Source organism: Chionomys nivalis, chromosome 7 (genome assembly GCF_950005125.1).
Source record: "Chionomys nivalis chromosome 7, mChiNiv1.1, whole genome shotgun sequence".
Lineage (NCBI taxonomy): Eukaryota > Metazoa > Chordata > Mammalia > Rodentia > Cricetidae > Chionomys > Chionomys nivalis.
In genome coordinates, this window is record NC_080092.1 from 82,255,386 (window position 1) to 82,271,767 (window position 16,382).

General features: G+C 52.8%; 1 protein-coding gene across 5 annotated transcripts; it reads right to left on the minus strand.

Annotated features, from left to right (window-relative positions):
• Positions 1–124: 124 nt before the first annotated feature.
• Positions 125–7,611, minus strand: Atxn7l3 (ataxin 7 like 3). 5 transcript variants are annotated; one of them, XM_057774242.1, is made up of 13 exons: positions 7,141–7,611; positions 5,695–5,805; positions 5,269–5,401; positions 4,873–5,044; positions 4,592–4,689; positions 4,397–4,419; positions 4,034–4,100; positions 3,827–3,912; positions 3,462–3,530; positions 3,191–3,234; positions 2,883–2,954; positions 2,645–2,802; positions 125–2,547 (listed from the first exon to the last, which is right to left on the minus strand). In XM_057774242.1, exons 2-13 carry the CDS (start codon positions 5,743–5,745, stop codon positions 2,399–2,401), a joined length of 1,122 nt encoding a protein of 373 aa, XP_057630225.1. In that variant the 5' UTR covers positions 5,746–5,805; positions 7,141–7,611; the 3' UTR covers positions 125–2,398. The 5 variants fall into 5 exon arrangements, with proteins under 5 accessions (XP_057630225.1, XP_057630228.1, XP_057630227.1 ...); XM_057774245.1 differs by having other exon boundaries at positions 3,827–3,855; positions 7,141–7,609; XM_057774244.1 differs by having other exon boundaries at positions 4,034–4,079; positions 7,141–7,608.
• Positions 7,612–16,382: the final 8,771 nt, after the last annotated feature.

Genomic DNA, 16,382 nt, shown 5'->3' on the forward strand with positions numbered 1-16,382 from the left:
CAGGCTACCAACGGGAGATGCAGTTTATTTACACCAGCAGCCATGGGGGCAGAGGGAATACACAGCGTTTACAAAGTTAGCTACCTGTACAGGATGGATTACATATGCAAAAATAAAAATCTCAAGACCACAGGACAGCGTGAGCCCCACCCCCCTCCCCCAATGACCCCAGCATGCGGTAATGCCAGGCGGGTGGCCCCTGGGCATGCGGGGGGGAGTGATGCATGGAAGGAAAAGCCACCGGCCATGGAAATTAGTACAGAATCCCCCACACACACTCAGACACATGATAGGATACAAGGTGGACGACACCTAGCCAGGGTGGGGAGGATGGGAATTGAAACCCACACAGCCTGCTGTTAGAGGGAGTGGGGAGTTCCTAGCCCCTGCTCAACTACATGGTAGGGGGGGCATACTCCCCAGAAGGAAGGGGTTTGTTCCCTCAGGGTCCCTGCTGGACCAAGCCCATCTCTTACCCAGCCTGGGCAGGGGGCTCTGCCCTGAGGGTGAGCCAAGGAACAATAGGGAAGTTTTTGTGGACAAACCAGTTCCCAAACTACTCCCTCCAACCAGAGGAGAGAGGGAGAGGTGGGAGAGCAGAGTGAGTTGGCTTGAGCTGCAGCTAAATCTCCAAAGGGATGGTAGCCTGGGCTGCCCCCCCCACCCCCGACCTTCAGCAGGCTCCCAAGACTGTGCTTGAGGGCAGCCGAGAACCTTCTCTCCCCCTCTAGTTCCCCCTCAAGGGAGAAGGCTGTAGAGGGCCAAGGACAGAGGAGCCCAGGCTCCAGGATTTATTCTAACTCCTGCCAAAATTGGTTTGACTTTTTAAAAAATAATCACAATGCTTGGGTTAAAAACCAATTTGTAACCAGGCATCAGCCACAATCAGAACCACCCCAGGGGGAGACTGGGGTTCCAGATGCAACCCTAGCTCTGTTGTTCCCTTAACCCTCTAGGGTCCCTAACCAAATCAGTCCAACCAGTCCTGGGTACTTGCTACCCAACATGGGAGTAGCTCCTCCTGGGAAGAGAGGGGACATGTATAGCAAGTGCCAGAAAAAGTGGCTCAGGGTCAATCCCATCCCTGTCAGTCAGCTGTACTCTTCTAGCCCATACCCAGGTACTCCAGCTCAGTTCGAAGGCATGATACCACCTACTTGGGAGGTGACAGTACATCTCTTGAGGATGTAAGCCAGGCATGACAGTCATGACAGTCCCACAGAGGGGCAACAGTATCCCCCAATCTCCACTGACAACCCAGGGCAGAGACTACCTTCTCATCCCACCCTATTCCTAGCAAAGGGAGAGAGGCACAAGATTAGGGTTTTTCCTCAGAGCCCCAAACCACAAGTACAGAATAAATAACTTAAAAGCGGCAAGGGAGGAGGGGAACAGGGCAGGCTTTTAGAGGCAGGAGCACTGAGAGGAACCAAAGCTGGTCAAGGTGGAAGGGGCGGCAAGCAGCAGCTGGGAACTTAGGCTGCCCCAGCAGGGCAGGGCGGGGGGGGGGGGCAGGATGGGAGGGAGAACACGGGCCACCCCAGGAGGGTGAGGCTGGGCCCCTTCCTGGGGCAGGGAATGAGGTAAGAAACATTTCAAATAAAGCAGCACCGTCCCTCTCACCTGGGCTGTCCTCACAGCCCTGGGGCAGGGAGGGCAGGGGGCCACTCTGATACAGGCTCCCTCTTCCTACCCTCCCGTTCCCATTCCTTGAAGCTGTAGAGGCTGGAGGCCCTTTCCTGGCACCCAACAACAAAGGACAGCTCCTGCTGCCAAGGAGGCCCATGGGGACTGAGGGGAAAGGGCTGCCCCTGTGAGGCAGTTCTGAACGCCCACCTCAGCAGACAGCACTCTGCCTGCTGACCCCGGGGACTGGGGACATCTGATAGGACTCTGCACACAGACAGGACACACCAGCCCTGCCCCTCAGCGCCAAGCACCGGACCCATTCACATTGCTGAGGGCAGCCAGGGGAGGCCCCCTCTGGGCTCAGCTTCCAAACCAAAGCCACCTGGGTAGCCATAATGCCCCTCGGCAGGGCTTAGTCCAGTTCCTGGGGTGGGAAGCAGGCAGTGCCCTGGCACAGTGCCCATGTCAGGCCCCCAGCCTAGCTGGACATCCAGTAACTCACAGAATAAATAGGAAAACCACCTCCCCACCAAACTTATGTCCAAGGCATAATATGTCCAGGTCTGAGTCCTGCACGCCGAGGGGTCATGCTTCGTTGCAGAGGACCCTGACACCCCCCAGGGGCACATAACTGGATCCTCTGCCTGCCTGGCCCACCAAGCTTCCCAAGCCCAAACCCCCAGCAGCTGTCCATATGCCAGGCTATGCTGCCTGGGTGGGGGTCGGGAGAGAGTGCTCTCTCAGCCAAAGGCTATCCCTTGCACCCAAGTCAGTTGATGTCATCATAGATGCTGGGCGTTGGGGGAGCCGGTGGCTTTGGCTTTTTCTTCTTGTTGGAGCCCAGGCCGGAGGCAGTCCCTACCAAGCTCAGATGGGATTTCTTTTTCTTGGTTTTCCGTGATTCAGAGCTGTTGGTACCTACAGAGGAGGAGGCCCAAGAGATGAGAATGGAATGATGAAGGGAGAGGCGGCGCCCCACTGCCCAAAGCCCCTGAGATCAATTGGCACTGTATACCTAGACCCCATCCTTGATTTTCACTAGTCTTGGAGGAGCCTGAATCAGAAGGTGAGAGATCAGAAGAGCCATCCCACTGAAGTCGGCTGATGAGGGCCTGGCTGTCAGTCATGTCAAAGCTGTCATTATCCAAGGAACTCTCGACCTCTGGAAGGACGCTGGAAAGAGAGGAGTCAAAGAAACGTTAGGGAAAGAGACCACCAACCTAACCCACCACCCATATGGAAAGTTAACTTACGCTGAGGGCCCAAGGAAATATATCCGTACGGTTCGCCTCTGTTCATCTGTGTGCTGGGGACAGCGTAGTGACCTGGTGGGGACAGAATGATCAGACCCTGACAAGGCAGGAAAGGACTTCAGGAACTCAGGTGGAGCAGAAGCTGGAGGGACAGGGAAAGAGTCAGTGGTGAATCCCCAGATGGTGGCCTAGTAAGAAAGGTCTATTAGATGAAGGGAAGGTTAAGAATGATGGCCCATTGCTCAAATCCAGGGGTACTCCCGACCCATGCCCACGGGATCAGCCCCCCTTTTAGTTTCTGTGCTCACCTTGTGCACATCTTCTTGGTATGTTCAGAAATCACTCCACATTGCTGGAAAAGGAACATAAGCTGAAAGGAGGGTAGGGGGCCTACTCCAAACGCTAGATGCTGTGCCAATGCTAAACTGTCCAAGTAGAAACCAGCCCCAGAGCAGGTGGAACAGGGAGCCCACTCTCAGAGAAAGCTATGGCTCCAGCTGCTATGTCACTTGTGTCTTTCAGGGTCCTTTTACCCACTGCCCAGCCCAAGCCTAACCTCCCCCCTTTCCAATCACACACCGTGGTGAGTAGGCTCCGTAGCTCTTCTGGCCCCAGGGTCTCATAGCTGATCCCAGTTGAGTTGCTATACTGTGAGAGAACCAGAGGTACAGATCAGAGAAGTTTAGAAACAAAGAGAACAGGTAGGAAAGGGGTGGGAATGGAGACTCGGTCCCTCTCATCCCTGCCTCCATTCTGTATGCTAAGAGTCCCTCCAACCTACCTGCATATGGACAAGGAGATGGGACCCACAAAGCACATGAACACCCAAGACTCAAACAGCCCCACAACCATTTCTAGTTGTCAGCGTCCTGACCTCCCTTGCCTAAATCCCAGTCACCTCCCAAGGGCAATGAGAAGAGGCATAAAAAGGAGCTTCTACTCACCTTAAAAGGATCAGAGTTGCTAAGTTCCCCTGAAGAAGAAAAAAGAAGGGGAAGGGTGTTTGATGCAGAGGTACAGACAGAGAACCCTGAAAATAACCAGAGAGGAAGTGGGGGTGACAGAAGACTCACAGGCCCTCCCTCCCACCCCCACTACCAGCCCTGTGACGATACAGCTAGCAGTGCCCCTGTTGGTCTAGCCCCACTTACCATTTTTGTGTTTTAAAGACTTGGATCTTCGAGGGGAATTAGGGTTCTGGAATGGGAGATACCATAGCTTTGGGGAAAGGGCAACGATAAGGGGGAGCCGAGAACCCAGGGAAGGAAAAAAGATTTGACAAAGCAACAACCTCAAACTCATACTATTCCTCCCGGGAACAGGCCTGTCTGCCTACATTCCCTCCCTCCCTCCCGTCAGAGGGAGCTCCCCTGATCCTTATTCCCAATCCCAGAGAGCGCCCCCTCCGCCCAGTGACATCACACTTGAGTAAAAAGACCTGAGCACTCCCTGCCCAAAAGGGAGGGTTATCTGTCCTTCACCCAAACTTCCCCCAGGCTCGCCCCGGCTCTCACCTTGTCTGATTTTCTCTTCTTGGCTGGGGGAACAACAGAACAAAGAACACGGTTATTTGAAGTTCTCGGTTTCAACACTTCCATATTTTTAAAAACTACATTCTTCCCTCATCATCAAAAGAGTTTATGGCAAATATATGCTCTAACTTTCCCACTTCACCCGTTTCTCCCAGGCTGCCCCAGAGCCCCAAACACCTTTCTTCTCTGAGCCATAGGACCAGTCATTGTCATTGATGTCATCATTGTCTTCTTGGTCACTCTCAGACTTGTTCATATTGTTGCTATTGGCAATCCTGCCCAGAGGTGAGAAGAGAAAAGGTCAAGGTTACCACCAATTTGCACGTTATTTTACAGAGAAGTATCTGAGGCCCAAATACAGCCTACCCTCTGCACCTTACACCTGCCCCATGGGACTACACCGCGGTACAGACTGCATACGATGTGTATCGCTGGTGCAGGCAGCAAAGAGCTCTCACCGACGGTTGGCGATTCGGCTGCTGTTCCGACCCATTCCCAGGCACTTCTCCAGGTGGGGGGCAAAGCGGGACGCAGCAATACTGCGACTGCAATTGGGGCAAACACACTCCTTGCTCTTCCACTGGTTGAAAACCTGTCCAAAGATGTCCAACCCAGGCTGGTCCACGATCTCTGGGGGCAGGAGAGGCGTGGCGATCAGAGCAGGCAGGGTACCCTCCTCTTGTTCTCGCCAGGGTCCCATGTCTTCTTTAAACTCATCCCTGCCTAAGCTCACAGGAGCTCCAGGCTCTGCATCTAGGGCAGTTTCTAGGAAACCCTCTGAGTCTCACCCCTCCTACCCCCACCTCCCCACCCTGGGCAGAATTAGACCACTCTCCTTCCACCCTGAAGCTCACCAAAATCCTTCATGCTATCAGGATCTGTATCATCCAGGAAGAAGTAGCCGCACTTGACAGCCCGGTGTACCTCAAAGCAGAATCCCAAACAAGAATCCTCGACCAGGTCCGCATATATCTCCTGAGCGATGGCCTGGGCCCCAGGAGAGAACATCCATGGTCACAAGGGTGGCACCCCCCCTGGACTGAAAAACTCTCACCAACCAAATATCCTGGCCTGACCAAGCAAGCTGCTTTCTTTGCCACTTTCCCCACCTTGATTTTTCCAGTTCTTTCTTCCTCCCAGATCCTTGGGTCTTTTCAGCTGGTTATTCCCTCTCAGGAACAAGGCTGACTACCCAAATTCCTCTTTGACATAGATGCCAGATACAGCGACGCAGAGACATCAAGAGAAAGAACTAGAGGCACACGTGGGGGAGCCCTCACCTCTAGTTTGCTGTTATCCAGGCCAGACAAAGACATTTCCTCCATTTTCATTTGTAAACTCTTGTGGAGACGGCGCTCTGACTGCTCATAGCACAGCGGGCGGCAACACGGCTGCACACATGGAGGTGGGGGTGTTGGTGTGAGTCCAAGACACCTCCAAAGACTGCCACCTCCCCTCCCCACCTCCGAGCCCAGGGCTTAATCCTGGCATCAGAGAGTCTCCCTCCCCAAGGCCCCGGATCTCTAAGTCTGATGGTTTTCAGGGCCTGAAAACCAGAGGTGGCCTAGTCCTTCCCAGGCCTAAGCTCAGGCCCTGAACTGTACTGCCAATCAGACTCTGGGTCTATAGGAGGCAGCAGCTCATCCCAGGTACCCAAAACTCAAACCCCTCTTTGATACCCATGGTGCAATGCAGCAGGGGGAGGAGAAGGAACTCTAAGGCCTCAAAGCAAACCCACAGGGTGTGGCAAAGAACTGCACAGACTCCTCAAGACAACCCCCCTTTCCCCTAAGGGCTCTCGGAGTCACCTCTGCTTTCAGCCAGGATGTCCACTTGGGGGGGTACTGCTACCAGAAGTAGGAATGGCCCTAAGACCCTACAACCTTCACCTCAGTGTCTTCTCTTAAAATAAGCCTGCCACTCTACGAGAGGTACAGAGCCCACAGAAGCCTACAGGCGAAGGGCATTTCCAGCCATCGCGAACAGCAGAGGAGAGCCCCGTGGCAAGCACGCGAGGAGTGGGCACTCCCCTTACCTGTTCTTTTAGATCGCACCCTCCCTCCCTCAGGACCAGCCCGGAAGTCTCTCCAAGAGCCCCAAAGTCCAGAAATCCCCACCGTAGGATTCAGAAACAGCGCCCACAGTTCGGGGCCCCACTGAACGGTGGGTACGAGTTTAAGACGCTGCCGGCCTCGAGTGGGGTGGGGACTGACAAATGAGCCAGGGGCACTGGGAAGGGTAGCAGGCCGTGCCGCGGCTCTTCTCCCGTCCTTGCGGCACTGCTGCTGCATCATACCGACTGGGGGGAGGAGAGCCGAGCCGCCCAAGGCCGGCGGCGGGCCGGGACAGACCGACCCCAGAGAGTAGGCAGAGTGGGATGCGTCCCGACCCCTCTCGGTCGCCGCCAGCCCAGAGCCCGGACCGGCCGGGGAAAGGAGTCCGGGAGGGTGTCTCTATTGTCCCGGGGGCTGGGGCCTGGCTCCCTAACAAAGGCCCCGCGCCCCCTCCCCGGCCGGCCCTGCCCCGCCCAAAGAGGACCCAGCCAGGGGGAGACCGGGGGGCCCCGGCCCGGCCGGGAAGCCGGGGAAAGCCGGGCGTTTCCGCGTCGGCCCGGGGGGAGGGGAAGGGGCGCTGACCCAGACCTGGGGGGAGGGGGCCCAAGCCCCGCCTCGGGCCCCGCCCCCCGCCCCCCGCAGGCCCCTCCCCCGTCCCCGTTCCGTACTCACCCCGCCCGGGGGGCCGCGCCGGGGCCCGGCGGCCTCTCAGGGCCGCGTCCTCCGGCGGCGGCGGCGGCGGCGGCTGCTCCGGAGCCCCATGTCCGTCGGTCCGTCCTCGCCTCTCCCCGGGGCCCGGGGCCGGGGCCGGGGGGTCGGGCTGCCCCCCCGCCTCGCCGCCTCACCGGGCGGCCATGGCCCCTTCCCCTCCCTTCTCGTCCCGTCGCCGCCTCCTCCTCCTCACCTCACCCCGCCCGCGCGCAGTCCGCGCGCCGTCCGCGCGCCCCTCCCCCCGCCCCCCACTCCAGCCCGCCTCTCCCGGGCGGGGGGTGCGGCGCGAGCCCGGAGCGCGCGCGCGTGCCGCGACCGGAGGATGGATGGAGCGAGCGAGGACGCGAGCGTGCGCGCGCGCGCCCCTTTCCCCCCTCCCTCGGCGCGGGCGCGAGGCCAGGCGCGAGCGCGCTGCAACCTCCTCCTCTTCCTCCTCCCGCCCCTCCTCAATACCCCGCCCTCGCCCTCCCTTCCTCTTCCTCCTTTCGCTTTCGCGCGCCCAGCGACTGCTCGCGCTTGCTAGAAGGGCCCGAGCGCGTGCATCTGCCCCGCGGCCGCAGCTCGGCAGCATTTGCTCCAGGGGGCGGGGACCGGGAGGGGAGGAGGGGCGCCACGCCGCCGTCCAAAGTACCGGCGGACGGGAACTGGGGCGGGGCGGTGGGCGGGGCCTCCGTGGCCGAGCCCGGCCAATCGCCGGGTCCCCTCGGCCCAAGCGGCCCAATAGGCTAGAGGTGGGTGGAGCAGCGTTCAAGGTGAGGTGCGCGGTGCGCCAGGGGCGGAGACTTGGTGCCGTCCCGGCCGGCTCGGGGGCGGAGGCAACGGGGTGGCGTCGAAAGAGAGCGCCGGCTCCCAGCCGAGCCTGGGACGCCTTCCGGCCCAGGCACCCCCGCCCTTCACGCGGGGCTCCCCGGCCGCTCCCCACTTTGACCCCGAGGCATGCCGTCACTTGTGTGAGGAGAATGGGCTTGTAGTGGGGTGCAGCTAGGCGCTCAGGGCAGAGAGCCCTGAGGAGGGGCCGCTCTAAATTCGTGCTCAGGGTCTCTGGGTGGGCCACCCTAGGCCTCCGACCCGAGAAAAGCTGAGGGCAGAGGGTCCACTGCCGAGCGCGAGCTGCGCCCTTTTGAGCGGAGCGCGTTCCCCGCCCTCCTCCGAATTTAGATCCCACACCTGCTCGCCTTTCCTGCTTCCGGAGCCCACGCTGGACCCTTCCACCTCTCATAGACAGCCTGCTTGGCACGGGCCAGGCTCTGCCTACACTCAATGCTGCTCCGCTGGGCGTGCCTTTCTCCTGCTCGCGCCTCCTTACCTCCCGGAGGAAAGGTCCTTTTCTCAACCACCGAGGTGTTTAGATTTGCGCTCACGTGTAGGTGGCCGTGTCTGCTACCTTGGGACGTGTGTGATAGTCCTCTCCCTTCAGATAAGATCAGACTCCGAAATCACATACTTTGAAACCATCATTGGCTCTTCAGTCTTCAGACATTTATGGGGGTCGGTTGGTAGAATACTTCGAAGCAGTTAAAACCACGCGTTAGTTTGAGCTTAACTGGTTGGGCTAGGCGAAAGAGCTTCTTGTGTCTCTTGTTTCCTCCATAATGATAGTCTCTATCGCATTGTGAAGACTACCACGCCACACCTTTTATCACAGCAGGAGGATCTCTGTGAGCTGAGGCCAGCCTGGTCTCCATAAATACTTCTTTTTTTTTTAAAGATTTATTTATTAATTGGGTATACAAGGTCCTTCCTGCATATATCCCTGCAGGCCAGAAGAGGGCACCAGATCTCATTACGGATGGTTGAGAGCCACCATGTGGTTGCTGGGAATTGAACTCAGAACCTCTGGAAGAACAGTCAGTGCTCTTAACCTCTGAGCCATCTCTCCAGCCCTCCATAAATACTTCTAGTGCTACACAGTAAGACCCTGTCTCAGAAACAAAACAGAAGCTAACATGGAAATCAGTGTGTAAGAGACTCTTACCTCAGGTGCCTGGTAAATCTTAACTTGTGTTGGCTTTGATTTGTTTGTTTGTTTGTTTGTTTTGGTTTTTCGAGACAGGGTTTCTCTGTGGTTTTGGAGCCTGTCCTGGAACTAGCTCTTGTAGACCAGGCTGGTCTCGAACTCACAGAGATCCACCTGCCTCTGCCTCCCGAGTGCTAGGATTAAAGGCGTGTGCCACCACCACCTGGCTTTTTTTTTTTTTTTACTCCGTTGACACATGGTCTCCTTATGTAGCCCATCCTGCCTCAGCCTCCTGCGTGCGGGCGTTACAGTACTGTGGTGTCATCATACCAATTAGTTGTTACTTCAGTTTTCTCTCTCTCTTTTCTAAACTAGAGAAACAGCTGTGGGTGTGGGTGTTGAGAACCAAACGCTTGTCCTTTTGGTTGTGAGCCTAGCCTTTAAAGGCTGAGCCATCTCTCCAGCACTAGCTGTTCTGTTTTTCCCTCTATTTTTAAGTGATTCTTTATAGTGTCCTCACCGTCATTACAAACTTCACAACATTTTCTTTTTTAAAAATTGTTCTTCGCCTGGCGGTGGTGGCGCACGCCTTTAATCCCAGCACTTGGGAGGCAGAGGCAGGTGAATCTCTGTGAGTTCGAGACCAGCCTGGTCTACAAGAGCTAGTTCCAGGACAGGCTCCAAAGCCACAGAGAAACCCTGTCTCGAAAAACCAAAAAAAAACCAAAAAACAAAAAGGAAAGAGATTTACATAATTCCCAAGGTGGGCAGGAGAAGACCTCAAAGGATGTAAGTGAATTGTCAGGCCCTGGTATCTCTAAGCAGTCCAACAGAAAATGTCAGTATATAGATCAGATAGGACACCAGCACTGAAAACAAAAAGAACGTGGCCAGGTGTGGTGGCACATGACTTTTGTCCCAGCACCAGAGGACAGAGGCAGGCTGATCTCTGAGTTAGAGGCCATCTTGATCATGGTAAGGTTCCTGTCTCACTACATAGTGAGATCCTGTTTCAAAAAAAAAAGATGGAGGGGCTGGAGAGATGGCTCAGAGGTTAAGAGCATTGCCTGCTCTTCCAAAGGTCCTGAGTTCAATTCCCAGCAACCACATGGTGGCTCACAACCATCTGTAATGGGGTCTGGTGCCCTCTTCTGGCTTGCAGGTATACACACAGAATATTGTATACATAATAAATAAATAAATATTAAAAAAAAAAAAAGATGGATTGGGCCGGGCGATGATGGTGCACGCCTTTAATCCCAGCACTCGGGAGGCAGAGGCAGGCGGATCTCTGTGAGTTCAAGGCCAGCCTGGTCTACAAGAGCTAGTTCCAAAAGCTACGGAGAAACCCTGTCTCGAACAATCAAAAAAAAAAAAAAAAAAAAGGATTGGATCTGACTAAGGGCTAGCTGGCCAGCTGGAGCAAAAGGACAAGGGTATATGGAGCAGTCAGCAACAGGATATGAGCAAGCTAGATCATACAGGACCAAGAATATGCTGAAGAGATTGTGGGTTTCAACCATACAGTCAGTGAGGAGACCTATGGGCATCTGACCAGACCTGTGCTTATATATCACCATCCTGGCATGGGACCAAGGCAGCAAGCAACGAGCTTTCGCTATTGACTGAGTTGTACAGAGTGGAGAGGGAGAGCCTGAAAACACCTGGAAGATGAAGAATTTGCTGGAGGACATGTGAAGATGATAGATTTGGTTTCAGAGAAACTGGGATCACTGTGGGACCAACAGCAGAGACTCAAAAGATGGTTGGATTTGGATTTGAAGGAAAGAAGTGAGCCAGGCTTTGGGAGCGAGCAGAGCATGGCCTGAGACTTTACTTGTCTCCCATCCCTGTAGTGATATTTCATTTGTATTTTAATAAAGCTTGCCTGAAGATCAGAGAGTGAAGAACCCCACTAGTCAGCCTTACACACCAGGCAGTGGTGACACACACCTTTAATCCCAGTAGCCATACTAGTTTGTCATAGAAAATGGATGGTAGTGGTGCACTAGAGAGGAATATAAGACGGGAGGAGACAGCTTTCTGTCTCATTCTAAGGATTCCTGGAGGCAGGATCGTCATTTCAGACTGAGGTAGAGGCAAGAGCCAATGGCTGGCTGGCTGTTTTGCTTTTTTGACCTTCAGGTTGAACCCCAAAATCTGTCTCTGGGTTTTTATAAATCAGCTACACATACCCCTTTCAGGTTTCTTCATAATGATACTGTTTGATTTTTCTTTTTCTTTCTTTTTTTTCTTTTTTGGTTTTTTTTCCAGACAGGGTTTCTTTGTATAACAGCCTTAGCTGTCCTGGGACTAGCTCTGTAGACCAGGCTGGCCTCAAACTCACAGAGATCCACCTGCTTCTTCCTCCTAAATGCTGGTACTAAAGGCGTGGGCTACCACCATCCCACTGTTTGGTTTGTTTTTTTTTTTTTTTTTGGTTTTTGATAATTGTCCTAGCCGGGCGGTGGTGGCGCACGCCTTTAATCCCAGCACTCGGGAGGCAGAGGCAGGCGGATCTCTGTGAGTTCGAGACCAGCCTGGTCTACAGAGCTAGTTCCAGGACAGGCTCCAAAGCCACAGAGAAAACCTGTCTCGAAAAACCAAAAAAAAAAAAAAAAAAAAAAAAAAAAAAATTGTCCTAAAAACCCTTGCCTTAGCCGGGCGGTGGTGGCGCACGCCTTTAATCCCAGCACTCGGGAGGCAGAGGCAGGCGGATCTCTGTGAGTTGGAGACCAGCCTGGTCTACAAGAGCTAGTTCCAGGACAGGCTCCAAAACCACAGAGAAACCCTGTCTCGAAAAACCAAAAAAAAAAAAAAACCCTTGCCTTAAGGAATTTGCACATTCAGAACTCTTCTGGCACCTCCGTTTCTTTGAGTGTGTCCTCGTATCCCCACCAGTGGCCATCCTCACACCAGATTCCATACAATGGATCACACTTGGCCAGGGCTGCTGGATGGTGGTGCTCTTTGGGCACATGTCCGGGTTCCATACCAGTTAATACAGACTAAAACCTGAGCTGACTCTCTGTGTGAGGCCGTAGGGTTACAATGAGGATCAAGGAAGACATGGAGACCTTGTAGCAAAGCCTCACAAAGACAAGTGTGGAGAAGGCACCCAGGCCTCTAAAGAAACAAAGGGTTTAAGGAAGCACCTCCCCACCCTGCCCTGAAAAAGACTTTTTTTTTTTTTTGCTTACTTGAATGTCCGTACACCACCTGCATGCAATGCCTGCAGATCCGGAAAGAAGGCGTTGGATCCTCTAGAAGTAGAGTTACAGACGATTGTGAGCTGCCATGTGGATACTGGCACTTGAACCTGGGTTTAGCTTTGGAACCTGTCCTAGGCTGACCTCAAATTCACAGAGATCCTCCTGCCTTGCCTCTGCCTCCCAAATGCTGGGATTAAAGGCATGTGCTACCACCACCCAGCTGCAATTGGTGATTTTAATAATCATCTCTCCAGCCTGGCGATGGTGACACGCACCTTAAATCCCAGCACTCAGAAGGCAGAGATAGGCAGATATCTGAGCTCTAGGCCAGCCTGGTCTACAGAGCAAGTTCCAGGATAGCCAGGGATTCACAGAGAAACCCTGTCTTGATAAAGCACAAAACAAAATTACAAAGACCCTGTTGTACACATACTCAAGTTGTTGAAGAGAGAACACTTGGCTGGATCATTATGAGTGACTAGGAAGAATATGGTAAAGATGGAATTTAGCAACCAAGAGCCATGGCAATATGTATGTGTGTATGTTTGTGTATATATAGTATATGTATATAGTATATGTGTTTTTGAGATAGGGTCTTTTTTTTTTTTTTCAAGACAGGGTTTCTCTGTAGCTTTGGAGCCTGTCCTGGAACTTGCTCAGTAGACTAGACTGACCTTGAACTCACAGAGACCCACCAGTCTCTGTCTCCCCAGAGCTAGAATTAAAGGCGTATGCCACCACCACCAGGCTTGAGATAGGGTGTTATATAGTCCTGGCTGATTCACAGAGTGTAGCCAAGGGTAACCTTGTATTCCTGATCTTGTCTCGTCTCTACCTCTCACATCTTGGGATTACAGGGAGAGGTTACAGGCCAGTCTTCAAACATATTTATTTGTGTGGTGCTAGGGGTGGAACCCATAGCCCTGTGTACACGAGGCAAGTAAGTACTCTACCACTGAGCTACATCCCCAACCCTCAAGAAGTTTGGATTACAGAAGTGATCACAGTTTTTGTTTGTTTTGGAGACAAGTGCTCACTGTATACTAGGCTGGCCCAGAACATCATCGACCTTTTAGATTTGGGGGTCATAGGTACATGTCACTACACCCAGTTTTGTTTTTCGTTGTTGTGCATGGTTGTTTTATATTACTTATTTGTTTATTTTTGAGACCGGGTCTTTCTATGTAGCCCTAAGTGGCCTCAAACTCATTATGTAGCTTAGGATGCCCTGAAACTTCCGGTAATTCTACTGTGTCATCTGACCATACCCTGAGATTACAGGGACTTGCTACCACATCAGCTTGTCATCTTCTCTCTTTCTCTCCCATCCTTCCTTCCTTCCTTGCACCTAGGTCTCTATATTGCCCAGGCTAGTCTTGGACTCCTAGATAGAGCCACAGGTAGGTTCCAGTTTAGATTTGTGCATTTGGGTTTTTGAGACAGGGTCTTGCTCTAGCCCAGGCTGGGCTGAAACTCACATAAATATAGGCCCGACTGGCCTCAATCCCCAGGCAGTCTTCCTGACCTAGCCTCCTGAATGTTGAGATTACAGTCTTGTATTACCACATTGAGTCTCAAATTTGGGCTGTAAGACAATTTTGCCTGCTGCATGTCGAGTATATCATAAGGAGCAAGACTAAGCAAGACCAGTGGGCGTGGGTTGGGGAGAATGCTTGACTAGAATTCACCAGTGAAGATCTGGGGAGATCAGCTATGAACATGTCCAAGTTCTATCTCAGGCACAGGAGGTGGGGTGGGAACACCTACTTCAATATAGAAGGATCAATGTCCTCAGTTTGCTTGCGAAGGTTGCAGGGGTCTCTGAAAAGGCAGGCTTGCTCCCTCCAGACTGAGTCTGTCACCACTCTCTAGCTAAAGATAGGAACAAAACATGTTTATGGTGGTGGCCTTAAAGGGATGGGAATGTCCCTGTGGAGAAGGGAGACAGGTTTGAGAGGGGTTCAGGAAGGGAAATAGACAGGTCTAGATGAGGGATTAAACATTGACGTCAAGACCGGGTGTTGGTGGCACACACTTAATCCCAGCACTTGGGAGGCAGAGTCAAGCAGATCTCTGTGAATTCAAGGCCAGCCTGTCTACCTAGAGAAAACCTTCATCAAAAATAACAAAAGTAAAAAAAACAAAAAAACATGGAAAACAAACAGGAAGAGAGGGCTGGAGGCCGCCACCCTGGGTAACTGTGTCCCCTGGGTAACTGTGTCCGTATCTGTACCAGGACCAACATAGATGACTCCATGCTGCTGTCACTGACTACTGCAGACTAGCTAAATCATAAGCCACAGAAGGATAGCTCTCACACCTCTCAGCAACATGGTGGGACTGTGAGTGAGCAAGCACATACAGCACAGGGGTTCCCAACACCCACAATGCCTTAATCCACTTCATGGGGCTGGCAAGATGACTTAGCAGATTAAAGTACTTGTCACCAAGCGTTACACCCCGAGTTTGATCACCAAGACCTCACATAGTAGAACTGACTCCAGTAAGTCGTTCTCTAGACTAGTGCACACACACACATGTACACGTGCATACTCACACTCAAATAAATGCAATGAAGAATCCCACCCTTTTATTACTATCACGGTTTCAACATGGAGGAGATGCTCAAGCCACAGCAAGTTGTGCCTGAAGATAGCCCCTTTTATCTGCAGAGACAGGCTCACTATGTAGCACAGGCTGGCTTGGAATGCATGGCTCTTCTCTAGCTTCAGCCTCCAGAGTGCTGAGATTACAGGCATGTGTGCCAGGCTTGGTCAGATACCACCTTTTTTCAAGACAGGGTTTCTCTGTGGCTTTGGAGCCTGTCCTGGAACTAGCTCTTGTAGACCAGGCTGGTCTCGAACTCACAGAGATCCACCTGCCTCTGCCTTCCAAGTGCTGGGATTAAAGGCGTGCGCCACCACCGCCCGGCTAGATTACCACCTTTTAGAGTAGTTCCCTATGAGTGAAAACTAGGGGTTCAGAGGAGATACAGGAATATCCAGAAAGGCATGACTAGTGAACACTAACAACAGAAGCAATCAGCCCAGAGGGCAGGACACATGCAAATGTCCTCTGGAGTAATGACAAGCAAGCTCATCACTGGAGACTAGACCCTGGTTTTGAAGTGTAGATGGGAATTGGAGTGACATTGATGGGCAGCTTTTGCATACATCCATACTTATCACCCATTTACCTGTTCAGAAACCCAGCCAAAGTCTGTAGAGAATGCTAGCTCTTGTAGATCAGGCTGGACTCGAACTCAGAGATCCACCTGCCTCTGCTGGGATTAAAGACGTGCGCCACCACCGCCTGACTACAGGTCTTAATCCAGAGAGCAAGTCCTCTGGTCCTAGCAGCTTTCCATCAAAAGCCTAGGCTCTCCCTAAGCCATATACCAATTATAAGGGCTTGCTTGGCTTGGGTGAATCCTTTATCCTAATGGTCAGTTACCTCCTTTCCTAAAGCAATGCCCTCTGGGTAAAACATCTACTTGCCAACTTCTCAAACCCAGATGAAGATGCTGAGTTGAGAAACTTCAGGAATAAGGTGAAGGCAGGTTGGTTGTAGAATCTTTAGCAAACAGGTTCCAGAAAGGGCAAAGAAGCTGGCTTCAAGGGTTTTATGTCAAACCTGTTACTGGGTAACCCCTGCCACCCACTTATTCCAGTGACCAGACAGAAGTCAAACCTTGGTTTTTCATTTTATTGTACAAAAAGGGGAAAACAAAACCTCCACAGTGGGCCTTAAGCTGGGTCAGTCACATCTAAGCTGCTCCCGTGGTGGTACAAATTCAATCAGTGGTTGTTGGAACCTACAAAATACTCCTCAAATATTAAAAAAAGGGGGAGAGGGGTCCCAGTGCTAAAATGCACCCTGGGCAACCTCTGACAGCACCAACACCCCCCCCACCGGTGTCACAGCTGTTTGTAACGATGTCCCAATACTTGAAATGGGAGGAATACATGTAGTGTTTAAAGTTGTTTTTAAGAGAGAACAGTTCACTCAAGTGTAATGGTCCAGGGTATTCAAAC

What these genes read in the sequence shown, in the direction of transcription:
- Atxn7l3 (XM_057774242.1), bottom strand. Translation starts at nt 5,745, where the DNA reads ATGAAAATGGAGGAAATGTCTTTGTCTGGCCTGGATAACAGCAAACTA. An exon ending in AGAAGAGAAAATCAGACAAG is followed by an intron (nt 4,101 to 4,396) that starts GTGAGAGCCGGG and finishes CTTTCCCCAAAG; the next exon opens with CTATGGTATCTCCCATTCCA. An exon ending in GTCTTTAAAACACAAAAATG is followed by an intron (nt 3,913 to 4,033) that starts GTAAGTGGGGCT and finishes GGTTATTTTCAG; the next exon opens with GGTTCTCTGTCTGTACCTCT.